Source organism: Lates calcarifer, linkage group LG2 (assembly GCF_001640805.2).
Source record: "Lates calcarifer isolate ASB-BC8 linkage group LG2, TLL_Latcal_v3, whole genome shotgun sequence".
Lineage (NCBI taxonomy): Eukaryota > Metazoa > Chordata > Actinopteri > Centropomidae > Lates > Lates calcarifer.
In genome coordinates, this window is record NC_066834.1 from 10,937,649 (window position 1) to 10,960,329 (window position 22,681).

Sequence of the window (22,681 nt, forward strand, 5' to 3'; positions counted from 1 at the left end):
AAACATGAAAAGTACAGGATGCAAGCTAATCAGGGACAGAAACACTTTATGGCAGATTGACAGAAGTCACTTAGTCCAACTTTTCAAATGAACACAGTTGGCTTTCCAACTTCAGATCAATATATTGTAAAGAATCAGCATTTTTTTAAACTCCTACTGCAGGTTGTAGGTAAACCATTCAGCCATTCATGCCCCTGCATGATTCCTTAGCACAGACTAAATTGTAAATAATAAATTAATGTTTTTAAGAAATCAGTTTACAATGGCTGCAAAAAGGCAGTATGAATCATGAATTTTGCAGTAATAACATTAGAAATTGTGCAGTGTGAGCACAAGTTTCAGCTGACGAGTGGCTTTCAATTTGGGTTTTTTTTTTGATAAAGTGAAAAAAAAGAGGGCATGGAAGCACATCAGTGACGATCAAGAGTGTTGAAGAGTGTGAAAAGAGAGATGGGGAAACTGGTGAGGGTGTGTGTGTGTGTGTCTGTGTGCACCCATCAGCCCAGGGAGCTCTCCTTAATGATGTGTGCTTTCAGGATAAAAGGCTGTAATTGGCCCTGTCCTTCCTCCACAGCCTCTGTTTGCTCAGACAACACACAGGACAAAACGGGAAGTGTGTGTGTGTGTGTGTGTGTACATGGTTACATTCTGAGCTGCTGTGCCCAGGAATGTTAACAATTGTGTATCTTCCTACACCTATAGTTCTCTGAGTGTGTGAGAGAGAGTGAGACAGAGAGTGAGACAGAGAGTGAGACAGAGAGAGAGAGAAAGCGAGAGAGTGTGAGTGAGAGTGTGTGTGTGAGTGAGAGTGTGTGTGTGTGTGTGTGTGTGTGTGTTTGTGTGTGTGTGTGTGTGTGTGTGTGTGTGTGTGGTAGCTGGATATGTGCCAGCTCCCCCTGTCATTAGAGCTGGAGGGCAGGCGGGTGTCACGGATAACGCCGCTATCCAGTCTACACACCTGTGCTCCTTGAGGTGGGGGACAGGAAGAGAAGGGGCGGTGTAATGTGTGTGGGTGTGTATGGACATGATCACAGACTACATCTGCCTGAGGACAAATGCTGTGTACTGCAGTGATGCCTCACTGACCATGAGTCGTCTGCTGCATGACAGTTCTCTGGATGTCCAATCACTTCAGTAGGAAGCAATGACAATAGACCAACAAACAATGCCCCCTTGTGGACAATAACTCAGTCCACATGTATATTATTGTAACGTTTTAAAGGAACAAAAGTATTGGCAAATACAATAATAAATGTATTAGGTAGTGGGGTCATAAAAATATAAAATGTTAATTCTCTAGGGAGCAGCAATGTGCTCTGTAAAACTCATGGAAATAGGTCAGATAGATTGAGATACCACACATGCAGAGTTAACTTTATTCCCCAGCAATGCTAATAGAGGTAAACTCATGTCCAAACTGGAAAGGGCTCTTCCACTGGAGAGTATGAATGTGGCAGAAATTTCATGTCAGTTTCCTTGTGTGTTTTGGTATTTCTTGTACACAGAGACTACCACTATGAGTTGCTTAGTCAGAGCACTGAATTTCTAGTCATAGTGGTTTGAAAATGTGACTCAACTTCTTTTATCTGTTACAGTCTGAACTTTGCCTAGAGATTAAGCGTCGCCAAGTAGAGACATTTTTACATAAACCTTGAGTATACATTTTGTGTTTTTTTTTCTAATTATTCCTTCAATACTTAAATCTCCAACTTTTTTATCTTTTTAACAAATCTTATGAACTCTATCCTATACCTAAAGCTGTACTTTTTGGATATGGCTGACTGATCCATTTACATCTGGTCAGAAGATCAGTCCCCTCATCTACTGAAATCATACACAGGGCTGACCAGGTTACCTTTGGGTCTGAAAGTTTAGTTTCATTTTGCTTATTTGTCTGTTTCATTGACATTTATGTCATGACGTCAACCTCTCTGCTTTAACGCTGTGTTAAGAGTATGAGTATTCTTTGGATAGTTTGGATAATGTAAGCTGTGACATTGTTTTGCTGCAAGGACAAAATCCATGACAAACCTGAAATTAGCTTTGTCATTTCATAAACAACATTGAACACTGCTTAGCTCAAAGAGGAACGCAATTAAGGGAGGAAAGTTTGCCTGTGTTGCAGTCTGAGTAGTGTGCGGTCCAGCTGGAAGTGACCTTGTGTTGCTGATGACATGCAGATAGAGAGTGCGACGGATCCAATTGAGGCATGAGAGGACCAGGAGGTGCCACATGTAGGTTAAAGGGGACATTACTGTGAAGGCTGGTTGGGATGTTTGATGCCTCGTCAGCCCTGCAGCTGCTCCTCCAGCTGTCCCGGAAAAGAAAAGAGCGGGAGGGTTTGATAGGGGTCCAGAGACGACAGGGAAGAAGGTGACCATATCAAAACCAGGTGCCTTTGTAGGTGTCAGTGACTCAGTGGAAGGGAAAGGGGTGTACTTTTGTATCCCTCATGTTAGGATAAGATCAGAAAACACACACAGTCAGCCAGTATCACCTCACACACACCTGGACTTGTGTGAAGAGGAGAGAGAATTCTTCATGTATCTTTTGTCTAGGCAGTTCCTGAGCTCAGTAATAATTTTGCCAATTGAAGACTATTTAATTAAGTTGATTAAGTTTTTATATGGCTGCTTGTATCCAGACAATATTTAAATTTGAGAACTTTGGCTTCCTTTGTTAAATAAAATCACAAGATTAAAATGATAAAACTTTAGTCTCATTGAGCTTACACTTGAGCACACACACAATTACTCTGATCCTCGTGGCTCATTATCATTCTGGTCTCTCTCCAGTTTTAGCCATTTACCACTTGACATTTACACTGTGCTGTAAAACACTGTCATTAAATGAGTAGCGCTGTTTTTAAAAGCCCTGTGCCAGCATGCTCGCCACACCACCACCACCACCAGGGCTCAATGTAGCAGCAGAAATCACTTTTTCCATCCATTCAGCACTCTGATCCAACTGGCTGTACAGCTACTTCACTGGAGGAGGATTAAGCTGGAGAGAGAACGAGAATTTCGATTTGGATGAGTGTAGAGGAGTCACCCTAAGCAGATGTTCCCACTGGAGACAAATCTGCAAGGAGTTCCCTGTTACACATGTTACTATTTCAGCCAGGGTTCCACTGACATGGGTTGTGAACACTGAGACTGACAATTTTCAGCACAAGTCAACAATTTATACAAAGATAAACGCAGTCAGAGACTCAAAGCCTCAGTGCAAATTTCTAATGTAGCCAACTTTTTTAAGTCCCTGAAACTTATTATTTACTATAAGTGATGGGGTTTTACATCAGCACATTATTATCTGCTAAAGTTAGAACAACACATGGTTATTTGACATGAATTGAATCTTGTAGTTCTGTTTTCTCTGTGTTCCTCTTGCTTGTTTGAGGTGGGTGGGGGCTCTGTCGCACAAAGTGACATCATTTTTGTATTTTTAACTTGCTTATTGCTCCTTTTGTCCATCCTGTAAAAAAAAGTTTCTCAAGACAAGTGGGGAAATATAAATAAAAAAATCCAAGCTTTTCTCCTATTAAGCTCAAAAAAGCTTTTAAAGGATGTTTAGACCATCAGACCTAAACTTATGAGATTGCTTTTAGATTAAAACACACATACTATATACACACCTTGTAAGTGGCAGGGAGAATCTGGGCTATATTACTGTCCTCCATATTTAAATCTCCCCATTAAAATGATCTCCAAAGGAAATCAAATTTCGTTGTAGACTAAGACAAGAACTGGATGTTATCTGTCCAGAATCAGCCTCTTGTGTCAATTTGACCTCGTTTAAGGACGACTCTCAATCTTGCGTTCAGATTCTGGAAGGAAAAGTCACATTACTTAAGGAAACTGATGGAGTGGCTCTGCTTTTGGACACTCTGGCCACAACTAAACCAGCTACAGGCCGATGAGAGGCAGGGTAATTGAAAGCAGCTCTAAATGGGGACGATATGACATCAGCCAAGCCCACAGCACTGAATGGGAGGATGTTTGGAGAGTGTTGGTGGAACAAGCCAAATGCGGCGTTTGTTCTTTCCATTTTTTATGTTTGGAAAGAGGCTTCAAATCTCCACATTAACTTTGCAAAATCAATATTTTTTGCTCATTATAAGGGCGTCAAACTTAAGACTCGCTTTAGTTCACTTTGATGATGGGCTTCCCTCAAAAAACAGCTTGTTCTTTCATTAAAAAATGTCTTTGGCCTGTTGCTGGTTTAATCCTATGCTTCAGTTAGCATCTCCTCTCTCGTCTTTCTGAACTCTGTTTCTCCTTCTCTCTTTAGGCCTGCCCCACCCGTTTGCCATCACAGTGTTTGAGGACAGCCTCTACTGGACCGACTGGCACACTAAGAGCATCAACAGCGCCAACAAATTCACTGGCAAGAACCAGGAGATTATTCGCAACAAGCTGCACTTCCCCATGGACATCCACACCCTACACCCTCAGAGGCAGCCTGCAGGTCGGTACACAGCCTGGTCAGAAGCTAAATGCTGTGTTTAAAGTTTGTTAAATATCATTGTAATGTCCCACACTTTTTATGCTATTACTATAAAAAGAATACTCTGTTATATGTCTTTTAATAGGATTTATTGTTGATATTAGAGTATTTTTTTGCTGTCATTGCAATTTCAAAAAGCAACAACTTCAATCACGGCAATCAATAGCATCACAATGGAGAAATTCAGTAGATTGTAAATAATGGCAAGAAATGGCTGAATTTCATACCGATAATTTAACATTTTGTTTTTGTGTCTAGGTTTTGCAATCGCAGGCAAAAACACAAAACTATTGGTAATTTGGCCAGTTATTTATGTGCAATAGTAAATGTCAGGCTAGGAAAAAGCTCATTGACGTCACAATAACTGACGTAGTTATGCTTCTCGTTCCAGTGGTTTTGGGTTCAGTGATTTTAATACATTAGTTTTTCAGTTACAGAGAAGCACTGACAATCACATGTCATACAGTCTGTGGACAAAGGGCAGTGCAGAGATATTAAACCATACATAATTTCAGCTTGAGTTGAAGGTGAAAGAAAACTGGTATTCTTCATTCATGAGGCTTGTTTATCCCAAATCCATTCAAATCAAATCTGTCTGTAATTGGATGTTTTTTTAAGTGAACTCTGGGTGAGAACAATGAACCTATTTTTGAAAAAACTCCCAAGTTAACCGCCTGAAGCAGAAGAAAATGTTGTCATGCAGCAAGCAGGAGACTAAAATGCTGAACAACAAAACATCAAACAAAAACTCAACATAAGAGGGTGGAAGATGAGCTGGTTGAGGACAGACAGGGAAAATATGAACCTTCTTTAAGGGTATCATTGCACACAGAAGTGAGAACTTTTCTCACACGGTTGGCGAATCCTGACACGATAGAATGATTTGTTGTGCTAGTGTCAGACCCTGTGGTGAAATGGCCAATTGAGGTGTTTTATCAGCATGATAGCAAGGACTTTGCTAACAAACCCTGTTGAACTTGAGCTCAGGCCAAGAGAAAGTTTTGGTTATCATGCTGATCAAATTCTGTAAACAATCTGACACGAATATGAACTGTGAGCTGCCTCTGTGTTGGCAGAGGGAGGTCAGCCACTTTTCTTTTTGTTTTGGTTGAGACTCAGTGAGTCATGTTAGTTCATATCATGAACGTATTTGAACTCTTCATCAAAGCAAAGAGGCTTCTGAACTCAAGTGAAATCCAGATGCATGCTGTGACATTTAGAAGAACCTAAGACTGAACTACTCTGCAGTTATATTTTATAATAGAAAAATAGAAACATCTTAATTATAGAAATGTGTTTTCTTCATGAAATACATGGAGTTTATACTGTATTGCTTCCTAGTTCTGACATTTTGGCAAATAGGCTCCTTTGCTTTTTTGCCAAGAATTAGATGAGAAGATCAATACCACTCTCAAGTCTGTTTCCTAAACATGAAGCTACCATCAGAAGAAGATTTGCTTAGTTTAGCATTAGGACTGGAAGGAGGAAACAGACTCACTCTGTCCAAAGGTAAAAAGAGCAACTCTGAATTGTGGAGAGTGAATAAGCATAGTCCCTAAAGTGCTAAACTATGCCATTTAATACATTTACCAGAAAAGAGACAAAATGCCTCTTTATTCAGTTTCAGTGAAAATAGAAAGCTTTTCATAACCCACATAATTTTTTGTTGTTTTGCTGATAACATCAGTTAAGCTCAATTTCACACAAATTTAACTGGCGACAGTGGCCATGTATGAAATGGGTATGTGAACAAGACTTATTTATGGCATTTTGCTTTAATTTGGCAGCAGACCGTAGAGAAGCAGACAGTAAATAAAGAGAGAGAAGACGTGCATTCGAGGTCCCTGGCTGGATGCAAAAAAAGTATAAAAGATAGCCTCTTTCTAACCACATAAATTATCATGTGCTTAGCTGTGTGTGCCTGTCTCTCCTCTAGGTGGCAGGAACCGCTGTGGCACCAACAATGGAGGCTGTAGCCACCTGTGTCTCCCTAGCAACAAGACATACACCTGTGCCTGCCCCACAGGCTTCAAGAAGGTGGACCACTACAACTGTGCCAACAGTGAGTCCTCACCACCTTGAATTTTGATATGTTTCACAGATAAATGAATTTTATATTTTTTCTTTATTTATGTAACAATAAATGCCATCCTCAATAATTTTAGTAAGCTACTTCTGTATACATAAAAATACAATTAAAAAATTTTATGTAGTGGATATTGCAAGAAAACGACAAATAAGTTAATGGCCTGGTGATTAAATTAATAAAATATAATCTGGAATAAGAGGATTGAGATTATGAAGAAAACATAAAAATGTAAAAATTTGTGGGCAGGTAATTTAAGAGATGACTGTGAGATTTTACCAATTTGAGAAAAGATCTCATAACATGCAGTTAATCTTCCTGATTAAATGGCAGGCAAGTTGATTGTCATAGGAAACAAAATTTTAGTGAAGAAAGACATTAAAAGTAAAACCTCAACTAATGGGAACATGAAATAAAAATGAATTATATGTTCTGGTCCAGTGCATTTATAGTGGTAAACTAAAATGGACTTTTTATTTATATTAAGTTTTTAATGAATACAATTTAAAAACATTTTGACAGTTGCACTGCTTAAAGTAGAATGTGTTTATTATGTAACATTTTGTTATCGTCATTGTAGATAATTATGTTAAGGGAAGAGTTATGATGGTATTAATCAGTTTGGTTGAATTTGCCTTTTAAGGACTGCTTGTTGTCTGTGTGGTAGTGCTGTTGTGCTGTGTTCACTGTTGACCCCACTGTTAAACCTAGAAGACTGACAGAAGACCTTTGGTCTTTAATCAGGTCTTGACAAGTTCCTGCTTTTTGCCCGAAGGACGGACATCCGACGAATCAGCTTTGATACAGAGGACATGTCCGATGATGTCATCCCTCTGGCCGATGTGCGCAATGCCGTGGCACTGGACTGGGACGCCAAAGACGGCTACATCTACTGGACAGATGTCACCACCGACTCTATCAACAGAGCACTGTGGAACGGCACTGAACAAGAGGTCAGTGAGATACATACTGTGACTGAACTCAACACTGATCCCATCATTTCTCATCTGTCCATGACTTAACAGAGGAGAGCAGCAGCTGCAGAGTACAAGATTTAGGTTTATGCAATACTGCCATCTACTGGGGTTGATGTGAAAATGCAACAGCAATCAGTGCTCAATAGAAAATATAGAGGGTGACGCGTTAGGTTGATCTGTTTGCAATTCAGTTCAGTCTGTTGACCACTGCACAGTTTCACACAGGAAAAAAAAACACAACATACACACAAATGTCCCATTAAGATTTAAAAGTATAAATGCTGACAGACAATATTGTTTACAAGAAAGGGATTCATTGAGTTACACAAATCACAAAATAGAAGGATAAACTTGAAGCCAACAACAATTTCAACAACATTAAACTCTAGAACTAATATAGTAAAGAGGATATGACTATCGGATCTAGGGAAGATTGGGGAATTGTAGCTGTGAAATGGTGGCTTTCATTATCAGTGGCAGATCTTTTTGTTGTTGTTGTTATTGTTGTCTATCTCTGCTACAAATGATCATCTACCTATCTTTATTTGTGACCATGTATCTCTCACATCTAAGGACTCAAAGGTTAAAGATGTACCTTGAGACTGCATGGAAACTAGAGTGGGAGAACTCAGATCGTTGTTGTCCCTGTTTTTCCAGGTGGTGGTGGACACCAGTCTGGAGAGCCCAGCTGGTTTGGCGATTGACTGGGTGACCAGCAAGCTCTACTGGACTGATGCTGGTAAACAGCCTTATTTCACATATTCTGAGATAAAATCATATTACTGATGCTTCATGTACAATCATGACATGTGCTCTCAGATTCCAACAAGTCACGTCTTCTAACTCTTAGGTACAGATCGTATTGAAGTTTCTAATGCCGATGGGACCATGCGGACTGTCTTGATATGGGAGAACCTGGACCGACCCAGGGACATTGTTGTTGACCCAATCGGAGGGTGAGATATGAAAAGATTTAAAGAGTGACATATGAACCTGACCTTAACATGTCACTCATTATTTCTCTTTTACTCTGTAGTTTCATGTACTGGACTGACTGGGGTGCTAATCCTAAAATCGAGCGTGCAGGAATGGATGCCTCCAATCGTATTGTCATTATCTCATCCAATCTGACTTGGCCCAATGGGCTTGCCATTGACTATGAGACCAAACGCCTTTACTGGGCTGATGCTGGCATGAAGACTATAGAATATGGCAACTTTGATGGTTCTGACCGACAGGTAAAAGTCATCCTTGGCTAAGATTTGCTTTTTAGTTTCTCTGTTCATTTGGAATCAGCACTGTAAACAGATGTTTAGGAAGGTGAACTGATCTCACCAGACCTCCACTACTGGTTTTGTGTCCAGGTTTTGATTGGCAGCCAGCTGCCTCACCCCTTTGGCCTCACTGTACACGAGGACAAGCTGTACTGGACAGACTGGCAGTCCAAGAGCATCCAGAGCGCTGACAAGCTCACAGGCTTGGGACGGCACACACTGGCCGAAAACCTGGAGAACCTCATGGACATTCACATGTTCCACAGACACCGCGAGACAGGTCTGTGTGAGTCCACATGCTAGATTGTGACTTAGCTGTACATGTACACTGCAGTCAGCAAGTAGAAGGACAGTGACACATTTTTTTCATTTTTATTGTTTTGTCTTGACACTTTGGATCTGAAATTAAGGAAACTGGACTTGAAATGGACTCACAGCTATAATTTGAGGATGTTTACATCACAGCCATTTTTAGTAGCTAATTATTTGCCCCAAGCATGGCAAATGGGCCTTCAGCTTTCTAAGTTATGGAGCAGCTTGTCCTGTCAGCATTAGCTTAAGCGCCCTGAGTGCAAAGCAGATTTCAAAACGTCATCAGATTTTTCACATGTAGAAATAACTTTATGATTATGCATAACACAGACATATCATGTTTGATATCACCAATGCAGACCTGGAGTTGAACCTGCAGAAAATAGTCACAATGTTTGATTGCACTGTTTTTAAGATATATATGTTTAGAATCATTGTCCTGCTGCATTGTGGGACTTTGCATAAAACAGACTTTGAATCATGCACTCTTCATCCATAATGGGTCTGAACACCTTCAAAAGCACTTCAGTTCACTTTACACACTCTTAAAACTCATAGTCATCATTAAATTTCAAACCCAATGTGCTGAAGCGCAGAGATATGACATATACAAACAAAAAATGTGTTATGTCCTTATACCTATGGACTTCTGTCCTGGGTTTATGTATTATGTAGTGTCTCTCGTTACAAAGATAAAAATCACTTTCTACTCTTCTTATTTTTGCTGCTTTTTCTCAGCTCAGATCCAGTGTCTTTGCTGACACTGGGAGGATTACAGGTAAACTGAACCCACATCATTGGCTGAGCAGGGTGCCTCGGGGGCTCATACCAAACTGAAACCTCACTGATCTCACTGATGTGTGGGGGCTTTCCTGTATTCTTTGGAGGGTTTCACTGCCTATATCTGCAATGTTGTGTGCTTCTTTTTTGTCTGCCCCAATTTCTCCCATTCCCATCCCATTCCATGCCTCTAAGCTGACCTAGAAAGTAGGATAGTGGATGAGCTAAGTCTGTTTGTATGTCTCCATCTGTAGTGCGTAACCCTTGTGCGGTGAATAATGGAGGCTGCAGCCACCTCTGTCTCCTGGCTCCTGCTCCCAAAGCCTCCAGCTGTGCTTGTCCCACTGGGATCAACCTGCAGACAGATGGGAAGACCTGCACGCCTGGTACGAAACAACCTTTGTATTTCAGAAAAATTTGACCCAAAAATTAAAATAGAGGCGTCATCACACAGCATTTTCCACAATGTCCATTAAGGATAAACTTTTGAAAATATGTCGAGAAACCCTGTTAAGAAGATGCTCCTTTTAACCTAAGATGTTTCTTCATAATCAAATTTAATCTCTTTCTTCAGGGTCAATAATAACCTAGTTAATTGTTGTTTTTAAGCCCATATTTACATATTTACTGAGTCTACTTTGTTGACTTTCAAAGCAACATTATACTCACTGTCTTCATCAACAAAGGTAGGATGGAAATAGTAGTACAATAGTAGTGACAGAATCCTTGAATATATCTTTTCAAGTCTGCAGAGAAAAGGAGAGAAAACTGCTCAAAAACAGCATAGAGTTCAAAGGGTTAATGTCAAAGGGATAAAAGATAAAAGCATGTCAGCTTACTTTGTATACTGACAGAAAGGTGCTGTGATGTGTGCTGATGTGTTGTGTTGCGTGTGTGTCTGTGTGTGTGTATGTATGTATGCGCGTGTGCATGCGCGTGTGCGCAGGAATGAGCAGTTTCCTGATCTTTGCACGGAGGACAGACATCAGGATGGTTTCTCTGGATATCCCCTACTTTGCTGATGTGGTTCTGGCTGTCAATAGCACCATGAAAAACACTATCGCCATCGGTGTCGACCCCAAAGAAGGTTGGCATGTGCTCTCAAAGTTTTAAACTGGCACTTCCAAAAAGACAGGTGATGTTCAAATTGTGTTCTTACATTTGTATGTGTCACCTCCTGCAGGAAAAGTTTATTGGTCTGACAGCACGCTTAAGAAAATCAGCAGAGCAAACATGAATGGAACAGCACATGAAGACATCATATCTACAGGTGAGGAAGGTGGCTTGTATGCATGAAAAAATTTAACTCCCCCAGTCATGGTGTCAAAAGTCAATCTTTGTCTCTCTCTGTCTTGTTCTCTTTAGGATTGGTGACAACTGATGGTCTAGCAGTGGACGCTCGTGGCAGGAAAATCTACTGGACCGACACAGGAACCAACCGCATTGAGGTTGCCAACCTGGATGGCTCCATGAGGAAAGTTCTCGTATGGCAAAACCTGGACAGCCCTCGAGCCATCGCTCTTTACCATGAGATGGGGTGAGGCTGTTCTCAGAGCGTTAAACAGATCTTACATTGTGAATTTTTCTTCAGCTTTCACTGAGAAATAGCAGACTACTTAATGTTGGTCTTGTGTTCCAACACGTCATATCTTTGTCCCAATTTCAGTCCTCTCTCACTGCTTGACCTTTGACATCTGTGTTTCTCTCTCTCCATTTTCCAGTTACATGTATTGGACGGACTGGGGAGAGCATGCTAAGCTGGAGCGTTCAGCGATGGATGGATCAGACCGGGTAGTCCTCATCAGTAACAACTTGGGTTGGCCCAATGGCCTCGCCATCGACATGGCTGGGTCACAGTTACTGTGGGCCGACGCTCACACTGAGGTCTGTAGCGACTCCTCATAATGCTCACATCAATTTTAACCTCAGAAATTATAAATTGTAACACAACAAAAGCCCTGGTGTTTTTGTTTTTAAGGACATTTATTGTTGATTGACCACAAATTTACGTTTATTCTGCTGATACACACATTCTAAGTCACTCCAGATCAGAGGAACTATTAAAAATAATAATAATAATAATAATAATAAAGGCATCAAGACAAACGGCATCAGACATTATGGAGTCACGGTGATAATCACTCTCATCTCCCTGGTCCTCTCCAGCGGATCGAGGCATCCGACCTGAATGGGCAGAATCGCCATACCCTTGTGACTCCAGTCCAGCACCCATATGGTTTAACACTGCTGGGGTCCCACATCTACTGGACTGACTGGCAGAGCCGCAGCATCCAGCGAGCTGACAAGAACACAGGAGCCAATACCATCACAGTGCGAGCCAACCTGCCAGGCCTGATGGACATCCAGGCTGTGGACAGGGAGAAGCCACTGGGTGAGTCTGAGGACAGGAAGTCGAACTCCAGTATTGTTGAAGCTTCTGTTTTATTTTAAGGGCACCTCTGTCACTTTGCATCAATCCCTCTGTCTCCGGTCTCTGCAGGTTTTAATAAGTGTGGCAGGAGAAACGGGGGGTGCACCCACCTGTGCCTGCCTCGTCCCAATGGCACATCGTGTGCCTGTCCCACCGGCATCCTGCTCAAGGGAGACGGCAGGTCGTGCGATGACTCCCCAGAGACGTACCTGCTCTTCTCCAACCGGGTCAGCGTGCGCAGAATCTCCCTGGACACCAACGACCACACTGACGTACACGTACATGTCCCAGAGCTGCACAATGTGATCTCACTAGACTATGATAGCGTGGACGGAAAACTTTACTACACAGATGTCACCCTAGATGTTATAAGGTGTGAACACAAACATCTGCATGTGAGATTGAAAATTCACTTGTCAATACTACTTTGAGAAGTCCTTTCCCCCAAAAAAGTGTTCAATTAAAAAAGTGTGTCATAGTTAAATAATCTCTACGCTTTACTTAGGCGTGCAAACCTAGATGGCAGTGACATGGAGACAGTGATCAGCCAGGGACTGAAGACCACAGATGGGCTGGCTGTAGACTGGGTGGCCAGGAACATGTACTGGACCGACACTGGGCGCAACACCATCGAGGTGGCCCGGCTGGATGGAACAAGCCGCAAAGTCCTGGTCAACAACAGTTTGGATGAACCCAGAGCCATTGCAGTGTTCCCGAGCAAAGGGTAAGACGGGAGAGTGAAGGCTTTACCCTCCAATGAAAAATTGGGTTTTGACTCACAAGTTAATAGAAATTTTGTGTTTTTATCTGAAATTGGTTGGTTAAAAGATGTCTTGGGGCCAGATAATGAACTAAAGAAAAAGCAGGAAGAGGGAACTTGGTTTCAGATATTTTTAGAAGGAAGTGTCCTCACCAGTTCAGCCTTGTCTCTGCAGGTTCCTGTTCTGGACTGACTGGGGTCACATTGCAAAGATTGAGCGATCTCACTTGGACGGCTCGGACCGAAAGGTCCTGATCAATACAGATCTGGGCTGGCCCAACGGTCTCACGCTGGACTACGACACACGAAGGTCAGAGAGAGAAGCTTATCTGTGGAGGGGATGCTATCTGTATTACTACTTAACATACTGAGATTGATGCACCTTATGAAAGGATTTTACATATTTGACAAACTGCCATGCTCTAAGAAAAGGTGTAACTGCACATTGTTACATGCCACTCAGTCATCATGTCAACAAGCTAAAATTAGCTTAGCTCAGCTGTACCTGGAGGTTAAAGCTAACATAGGACTACAATTCTAACATGCTAACTGTAAGTATGCTAACATGCCTTGAGAGCAAGTACATCATGTATCATGTGGTGTGTGTATTTAGCATTGCAGCCTCACAGGGCTTGTTTTTCACACTTGTGTTTTTACAGTGCAGTCAGAGGGCAAGTAAAGTGTAGTTACAGACAGGAGTGTGTTTATGAATCTGTGATGTTTTCTGCAGGATCTTCTGGGTGGACGCCCACTTGGACAGAATTGAGAGTTCAGACTTAAACGGGAAATTGCGTCAGGTCCTTGTCAGCCCGGTGTCCCACCCGTTCGCTCTCACACAGGTACCCCTCACCCCTTCTCACCCTGAGCTGTCACTTACTGGGCTGACCCTCCTTCTGCCACTCACCTGCTCTCTTTCACTCATCGGCTCACTGTGTGACTCCCACTGGTCGTCTCTCCATCCTCCAACTCATACTGAACCTATTCGACTTAACCATTTCTTCTACTTCCCTTCCACTCTGACCCTCATTTTTCTTCCTCCTCTCTCCCTCCCCTTTCCCTTCCCTTTCTTCCTCCCATCCCCCTGCTCCTTGTCTGTGTTTTTCCTCTCCTCTCTTCTTCTCCCTCGTTTCCCCAGTTGAAGCCGGTGTCCTCCCCTCTAACTCCTTTCTCCCGACTCTCGCAGCAAGACCGCTGGATCTACTGGACGGACTGGCAGACTAAGTCCATCCAGCGGGTGGACAAACACACCGGCCGTAACAAGGAAACCGTACTGGCCAATGTGGAAGGCCTCATGGACATTATAGTGGTATCGCCTCACAGACAGACAGGTAAGGAAACTTTTCTTCTGACACCTGCACACAACAAAGAACTCACCAACTTTTTTCATTTTAGTTGTTTTGTTTTGTCTTTTTCTTTCTAAAATATTCAAATATCAGCCTCTCTGTGCTATGCAGGTATCTGATTGGTCTGTCAAATGACCAGACTGACTGGTTAAAAAGATGCTCTCCTTTCTCCATGATAACATTGTAAGGCTGCATATTAATGTGATCATGCACAAGCTTTGAAATCCATTGGATTCATGAATATCTGTGACTCCTGTGTACATTAGATTGAATGATTTTTGTCAGTTCCTGTGATTAAAAAAAAAAAAAAAAAAAAAAAAAAAAGTTGTGTGATGGTTAACAGGATATTTTTATAACCACACCACAATCTACATAATCAGAAAATAATTTGCCTAATCAAATTTGTTTCTTTGTCTCCCCAACACTTAATTAAAGGTGACATGGATTTACAAGAAGCTTGTTAATTGGACAGAGGCTTTATTTAATTAATGAAAAAAAGTATTTAACTTGAGGTAGCCTTTGGTAATTCATTTGAATTGCATTTCAAACTGCATCACAGTACTCTCTAAGATGATCGGGACCTTATTTTCCGGTGTCACAGTGCTGTTATTTGATGCAAGCAGAATTCACATCTCATCATTCCCAGCTGATGAAATTCACCAAAGTAAAGGAGGAAACATGTCTTGATTTCAGATGCACCACTCAGAGGTCTGGTTCCACTTGTTAATGTTCCCTTTCCTGTCATTTAGGTACCAATCTCTGTGGGGTAAACAATGGTGGCTGCACCCACCTCTGCTTCGCAAAGACCAACAGTTTTGTGTGTGCCTGCCCTGATGAGCCAGATGGGCGTCCCTGCTCCACTAGTGAGTGACTGCTGTGATTGTGCAGTGTGACTGAGCTTTTTGATGTTTGAAAATCTGTACATAGCATGAATGTTAAAAACAAACGGACAAACAAAAAATGAAACCACCAGTTTGTTCAAGCACACTGAAGTTCTGGTCTGCTTGTGTTAATCAGTTTCAGGTTACATCCCTACCTCTCCTGCCAGAGGAACCAGCAGCACTCCTGTCCCCAATAAGATCCCCAAAGCCCCAACAGACACTCCAGACAGAGGACCCACACTGGTCAAGTACGTATGTTTGGCCATTCGAAAAGTTTTTAACAGGAAAGCTCCTTTTTGAAGTGATTTGGTAATTTACTTGATCCAAAATGTAATAGAACTAACCATAAGTAATAATTGAATGTATCTCTGTAGACTTTCATATTATCCCATTGAGAAACACATTGTTCTTCTGCCAGGCTGCTAGATTTTCTTGTTGTCATCATTAAGTAATTTGAAGAATTACATAAGAAATAGCAATACTTTTTAAAAAGTGAAGTTGCGTCTTGCTCAGAAAATATTTCCTTTTTCAAGCCTAAGAGTTTGGAGAATTTTCTCATTCCATTTAAGACTATTGTGTATTTGTTCATCAAGAGTTATCTTCAGGAAGAAATATACAGGCCTAATGGTTTTGCGTTAATAAGGTCTTTCCAACTAATATTAAGATTAGACTTACGTTATATTGTATTTATTACATTATATTCAACCTGGGTTCCTGTCTTATTTTTACAGCTGCACAGACAAGAACGTAAGTGTAGAAGGCTGCTCGAGCAACGTGGTGACAGCTCCTCATGGTCAGTATACAAACCACTCCTCTCATGAGTTTCACAGGCAAAGTTAGTTAGGCAAAGTTAGGCAAAGTTGGTTGTAGCTGTTTGTTACCAGATTGCTAGCTAATATAATAACAGCTTTGAAGTTGTTAGAGTTAGAGGGTGGTGTATTTTCTACTTACAGTGGAACTAGTTTCCACTGCATCCAGTTTAGCTTTGCTAATGCTACAGTTATGTTGTGTAGGAGGTACAGTAATAACTAGTTTCCAACTTGTAAACATCATTCACATCAACCACGAGGCAATTGTGACTGAGAAACAAGTTGTTTTTTAACCTCTGAATGTCTGATACATCTGACTTGGCAATACTAATACAGAAATACCTCAAAAAGCAAACAAATATGGATGCTAAAGTCAGCCAAAGTCCATCATCAGTGTGTATAATTTAATTTATATATAGCTAAAGTTGAAACAACATAAAAACTCAACAGAAAACAAATCAAGAAGAAAATATATTATGAAATGATGAGTTTTTTATAGTGCTACATATCCAAAGTATTTTTAATCCTGACAAAACCATTTGGCATTTTTAACTTTGTTGTACATGTGACAATGACAATAAAGATATTCTAAAGATTCTGCAGTCATACAAATGTTTCTCAAATGTTTGTCTGAGGATATTGTTCATTCAGTGTTAAGTTGTTAGGAGAAACACAATGAGGCCTGCAGCCCCCATCTTTAGTTTCTGATGATGTGAACACTGATTGGTTGCTTAAATGGGTGAGTTTCCCAGTGCTACCTTCCATCCCACAGCACATTAATGTAATAAAGTTTAGACCAAAGGCTTTCAGTACTGAGATGAAACTGGGTAAAAGCGGGTAAGACAGCAAACGTCTGTACTTTCCAAAATTGTCTGTAACGGTCTTTTAGGCAAAGCAAAGCTCTGTAGACACAGCAATTTTTAATATCTCTGCCATCTGTTGTAGGAGAAGGCCTTCATATCAGCTATGTGATCGGTGGAGTTCTGACCATCCTGGCTATTCTGATCCTCATCGCTGCTTTGATCATTTACAGGTCAGTCCCCTGCTTGACACTTCTTCACTTTCTTACTCCTTGGTCTTAAACAGAGGGTACAATTACCTTCATTCAACCTACAAGCAAATAGATCAATATGTAAACCATGTGCTGTCCCCACTCGTTTTTTGAACAGACATAAAAAGTCAAAGTTTGCCGACCCGGGAGTGAGCAACCTGACCTACAGTAACCCCTCGTACCGGACGTCCACGCAAGAGGTCAAGATTGAGGCATCGCAGAAGCCTCCAATATACAACCAGCTTCGATATAAGAAAGAGGTAACAAACTGTTTAGACACTGAAGTGAAAGCGACAGACTTTTCTTTGTTTAATAGATGAATGGATTTAAGGTGAATCCATGATATTTTATTAGGATGATCACAAACTGTAAAGGTGTATGGTGGATAACCACAGAGACAAATGACTCCACTGTTTGTCTCTGGTCACATTGATTGTGTTGAAATATTATAGCGTGTGATGTCGACACCAGTGCTCATCTTTTCCTCCCCCTCTATCTCCCTCACTGCAGCTCTCTCATCCCTACAACTCCCTCTCTCCCTTTATCTTTTGACCCACTTGTACCGTGGAGAGGTAGTTACACAGCATGGAGGAGTCGTGGCCTTTCCAGTTGTGTTTTCTCTGACTTGTTTTCCCTTGTTTCTTCTGTCTTCCTCTGCATGCAAGCTGCTTTCCAGAATGAATAATTTCTCTCTTTGGTGCAGTCTCTGAGATCTGTGATCAGCAGCATGTCAGTGTTTATACTACTATATTTAATTTTTTTTTGTGTGAAACTGGTATTTCAACAGGCAAGAAATAGAAATGTATGGATAGATTTTGTTAAAGGTGCTACATTTATCATCAACATTGTTGTATAATTATCAAATCAATAGTGAAGCCTTAAAATAACCTTGAGCAACTAAGACCACATTGCAGACAATGGCAGGCTCAATTTCAGAACAGTGATGTAAGGATATCTGTCCAATCCATTTCCTCTAGTTACTGTAACCCATTGCACCAGCTGTCAATATAACTCTTGGTCTCCTTGTTTAAAAAAAAAAAAAAAAGGCAGCAGTTTCAGGTCAGCACACTGACATTGAGTGATGTGAGCTGAACTGCCTTTTTCAGATGAAGAGACACTGTCCAAATAATTCCTGCAACAGCAGACTGAATCATTTTTATGTGTATTATATGCAGCACTGAAGCCTAGCTCCATTTGCTCTGGAAAAATAACCCCATCTCCCCGTTTTTGTGCCATAAAACAATCCTGGCTGACAGCCTGGTGTTTTTTTTGTTTATGGTTATTATACACCTGTAGCACCCTAATCTGAAAATGAAAAACTAACTCCAGAAGAAAGCACAGCATTACTAAAATCAACCAACTTGCTGTGCATGGGTTGTGTTTGAAGGTGATATTTTGTTCTGGAGTGTTGTGAAGTTTGTTGCTGATAAATCCTTAAAGGCAAATCCACCTTAACAGGTTGAACTTTATAATTATGGTGATGTTTTTCTCACTGATGTTAACATCAATAAACTGTAAGGGTTAAGAAAGAAAGAATGAAATGGGCATGTAACAAAGAAATCAAAGGGAGGCCGGCAATGTGTCACACCTTGGCAGCTCATCCAAAATGAGTACACTGAAAACAAAATAACACTTAATTACAAATTGACTCCTAAGAATTGTTTAGTTCAACAGATTGAACCTGAGGGTGGATTTTCTCTTTAAACTGCTGACATACAGTACATAGAGGCCATCACTCTGACTGAACTAATCACGTCTCATTGTCCAGGGGGGAGTGGACGGAGGCTACACCAAGGAAAAGATCCGCATTGTGGAGGGCGTGTGTCTCCTGTCCAATGAGGAGCTTTACTGGGATGACCTAAAACAGATCAAGCCGTCCCGAGGCGGCCTGCATACCTGCATGCGCACAGACACCGTGTCCCTGCAGGCCAGCAGTGCCTCACTAGACGACGGTGAGACGGAGCAGCTCCTCCAGGAGGAGGCGTCCGAGTGCTCCTCCATAACCACCCTGACTCCCTCAGCCATCACCCCACAGCGTCATGCCCAGCACAGCCTGCCCGACACCGGCTGGACCTCCACGCGCAAACCTTCCACTGAGAGTGAAGTGTGAGGGAGGCCCCCCCCCGCCCTCTGTGCTTTATCTCAGCCTCCATTACCTAATACACACATACACACACACACACCTGTATTTATAGCTGGCACAAACACACACAGGTTAATAGGTACAAACACAGTTGCATATGTAGAGTAACGGTACATATGAACCTGGTTAGACACGACTAAGCTCCCATAAACATAACTCCTGTCCCTGAAAATGGGGCTCCGTCCTACTTGTGCACACACACACACACATACACGCAGTACAGTCCTCCAACAGTACCCTCAGTGCTACTGCCTTTAGGCAACGAACTAATGAGCATGCTGGAATAAGAAAGCAAATAACTCTGGGGAGGAAGTGAACAGAGAGACACAAGCGTTATGTGGAGCCTTTTTAAAGGATGCAGACTCTGAATGCGACGAACGCTTCTCTGTGTACAACTTCACCTTTATTTTTTGTGAACTTTTTTTTTGGGACAAAGCTAAACATACTCCCTGGAAGATGTAACCATGATGCTCTCTCTAATACCACTCATGTCTTTATGAACTCTATTTATGAACATTTTTGTACTTGTAGAGTGGGTTTGCTGACTTTCAGAGAACAGTGGGAGTGTTGTGTTAGAACTTTGTGCTGCAGGACCTGGGTTTTCAAGAGTATTTATGACAGTGCCAAAGGGTGGGGCTTCACAGAGTCTCCATGCTTCTTTCTGCATTTACACTTCAGTAGAAATGTATCTTAATTACAGATTGTTTGTTTCCTTTGACTTTACTGACTTGCCCTCACTGGTGCAAGACCTCAGTGATGACATCTGCTTCTGATTTCTTACTTTACAGCCTACAGCCTCCAACGGGTCAAGCCAGAACTTACTGTAGCTGGTACTCTAAGCTGGCTGCAGAAGTCTACTCATCCTCTGCAAAAGTAAACTGAAAGGAGCCTTTTGTGTGTATGTATTTTTTTTTTTTTAAGTTGTGATTCAACCATTGTTGATCCTCGGGCATAGCAGAGGAAGCCGCGATGAAGTAACAGCCTAAGTGCCAAACATTTCGTTCTTTTTCCTCCTTCAACTGTATATTTATTTTTCTCAGAGGTTTTAAAATGTACATGACATTCTTTTTACTGGGATTTGGTCACCCAAATCACAGAAAAAAACATTTCTTCTCACTTGCCACTACTCCTATTCAGCCATGCAGATAGTTGTGGTTTTATTTACCCAGATGTTAGATATATGTCTCTGGAATTTCCTCTGCCCAAAAACACTGGGGTTTACTATGGAACGTCCTTCTAAGTGTAATCTCCCATTGAATTTTTCTTGATCTTTCCAAAAATGGATGGAACAGGTTCCTGGGTTTTGCTATCCAGATAAATGATTATCTATGAGCACTTACTATTACAATTTGAAGCTCTTTGATTTAGATTTTAAGAATTTCAACAAGAATTCATTCTTTTAATAACTTTTTTTTATACAAACATTAGATATTATCCCTGTTTTAACATCTCAACTAAACTTAAGGTAATGTTGAGAAAGGTTATGTTGTGGGACTATATTTTTTAAAATATTTATGTAACTACAAAATGTCAGTGTTGTTGCTGATTTTGAATCAAGTTTCCTTTCCTCTGGAACAATAATCACAAAAGTTCTTGTTTCACTTTAGCTCTGTTGTATTGGGTTAGCAGAAAGTTTCAGAGGCGAATATATCAAAAACTTGGCACGTACAACCAAAAGTATCTGCGTGACCAAACACTATGAGAGGTAAATGAGAACATTTGTTCTTTTTATTATTTGAGTTTTGATCCATCAACTAAATCTGTAATGCAAAGGTGCACTCGCAGTATCTACCACAATACAGAATAACAAATGGGTAACTTAGGAACACTGTGCATGTCTGACCCCATTCAGACAGTGAGGGTTATAGTTTAGAAATATATCACTGACAACTTACTGAAAAATGAATTTAATACAAGTATATTATGCATTGCTTTAACTTTAGAGTACAGTTCTGTCTGTTGTTGAAATATGGTACAAGGAAATACTATATTGTTATATTGACAAATATATCAGTTAGACTTATAGAACCATGTATTTTGAAGTATCTGCTACAAGCTCAGCAACTTGCTGATTTGCTGCTAGATGAAGCACTGAGGCCAATGAAAGAGGGTCTTGGCAGCTACATAACTACGGTCTCTGACGGTTGGTTGACAGTAGGCCTACAGAGCATCACAGCGACCCAGTAACCAATCATCCCGGCTCACAGTCCCTCCAACTCTGCTGCAGGAATGCTAAAACTGTACAGATTTTATCATGCCGATATAAGCAAACATTTCTGTTGAAGATATTGCGTTGATTAAGTTGTATAGTCTTTTGTACAAAGGGATTTCATGACCGTTTTTAGACTTGTATTAATTTTACTCACTGGAGAAGAATTTTTTTTTTGTTTTGTTTTGTTTTTGATGGATTATTTTAACCACTGTGTTTTCCAAGCCTTGTAAATGATAGGGAAGATGCCAGTTATTTAATAGTGCTCTTTTATCTTATGAAATACTGGTCGCGTATAGCTGTTGTAAAGTTAACAAAAAGAGGTATTTATGATTTCTGTTTGGTTGTCACTTGATGTGTAAATATGAAAAGACTGTATATGTATTTCCATGGCAGTACTAACAAGCTGTGTTGTGTGATATAGTGAATTATCCCTTTGCTATCTTTTAATATAAAATTGCATTTGCATTTGAATGAAACTTTTGACTCACTCATCTATGCACTTACGGCTCTTAGACAGACGTCCTCCCCCTGCTCCTCTTTCCTCACAAAATAGCACCATAATTACATTATAAAATGGCAAAATAAGTTTTTGTAATAATAAGTAAATGTTAAGTGTAGAAAGTTTTTAGCAGTGTTACAATGTCTTGAGATAACATCAGTAACTTAAAATCTATTGGTATCTTGGGTTCACACCTTGTAATGAAAGATATACAAATACAGCAAAGCCCCTGTTGAGATGCTATATTGTGAAATCATTAGAATTTGACATTTAAGTGCTTAAATGGCGTAGTGAAGAAATATAAACCGACCATATTAAACCTATAGCACTGTGACAGTGCCCACTATGATGTGGTACTTGTGATGAGTAGAGAGCACCAGTAAGGCCTGGTAACCAGCCAGACTTCTACATCCATACAATGACAGTGAGTGAGAAAAAAAAAAAAATTATATATATATATATTTAAAATTGGTTACGAAAAACTTTTTAAATCAACTTAATTAGAATTTCCCTCGGCTAAAGAACGTGTAAAGAAATGTAAGGCTTGTGTCACTTTCTCTGCTCTTTTAAAATGGGTGTGTTTGTGACAGGTATACAACTTGTCATTGGTGGAAAAA

General features: G+C 40.7%; 1 protein-coding gene across 3 annotated transcripts in view; it reads left to right on the top strand.

Annotated features, from left to right (window-relative positions):
- lrp4 (low density lipoprotein receptor-related protein 4) overlaps positions 1-22,041 on the top strand; it is a 105,589-nt gene extending 83,548 nt beyond the window's left edge. Inside the window, exons 15-39 of one of the 3 annotated variants that reach the window (XM_018683329.2) lie at positions 4,291-4,467; positions 6,443-6,568; positions 7,337-7,545; positions 8,227-8,308; positions 8,420-8,525; positions 8,606-8,807; positions 8,934-9,123; positions 10,190-10,321; positions 10,882-11,022; positions 11,119-11,205; positions 11,301-11,472; positions 11,657-11,819; positions 12,102-12,327; positions 12,436-12,739; positions 12,872-13,090; positions 13,302-13,436; positions 13,857-13,965; positions 14,262-14,454; positions 15,219-15,332; positions 15,487-15,598; positions 16,082-16,143; positions 17,105-17,192; positions 17,329-17,470; positions 17,721-17,782; positions 18,979-19,122. In XM_018683329.2, coding sequence (XP_018538845.1) covers positions 4,291-4,467; positions 6,443-6,568; positions 7,337-7,545; positions 8,227-8,308; positions 8,420-8,525; positions 8,606-8,807; positions 8,934-9,123; positions 10,190-10,321; positions 10,882-11,022; positions 11,119-11,205; positions 11,301-11,472; positions 11,657-11,819; positions 12,102-12,327; positions 12,436-12,739; positions 12,872-13,090; positions 13,302-13,436; positions 13,857-13,965; positions 14,262-14,454; positions 15,219-15,332; positions 15,487-15,598; positions 16,082-16,143; positions 17,105-17,192; positions 17,329-17,470; positions 17,721-17,762 — 3,533 coding nt within the window. In that variant the 3' untranslated portion in view covers positions 17,763-17,782; positions 18,979-19,122. Of the gene's footprint in view, positions 1-4,290; positions 4,468-6,442; positions 6,569-7,336; positions 7,546-8,226; positions 8,309-8,419; positions 8,526-8,605; positions 8,808-8,933; positions 9,124-10,189; positions 10,322-10,881; positions 11,023-11,118; positions 11,206-11,300; positions 11,473-11,656; positions 11,820-12,101; positions 12,328-12,435; positions 12,740-12,871; positions 13,091-13,301; positions 13,437-13,856; positions 13,966-14,261; positions 14,455-15,218; positions 15,333-15,486; positions 15,599-16,081; positions 16,144-17,104; positions 17,193-17,328; positions 17,471-17,720; positions 17,783-18,978 lie in introns of all 3 variants that reach the window. The other 2 variants (XM_018683327.2, XM_018683328.2) reach the window with 2 other exon arrangements.
- Positions 22,042-22,681: the final 640 nt, after the last annotated feature.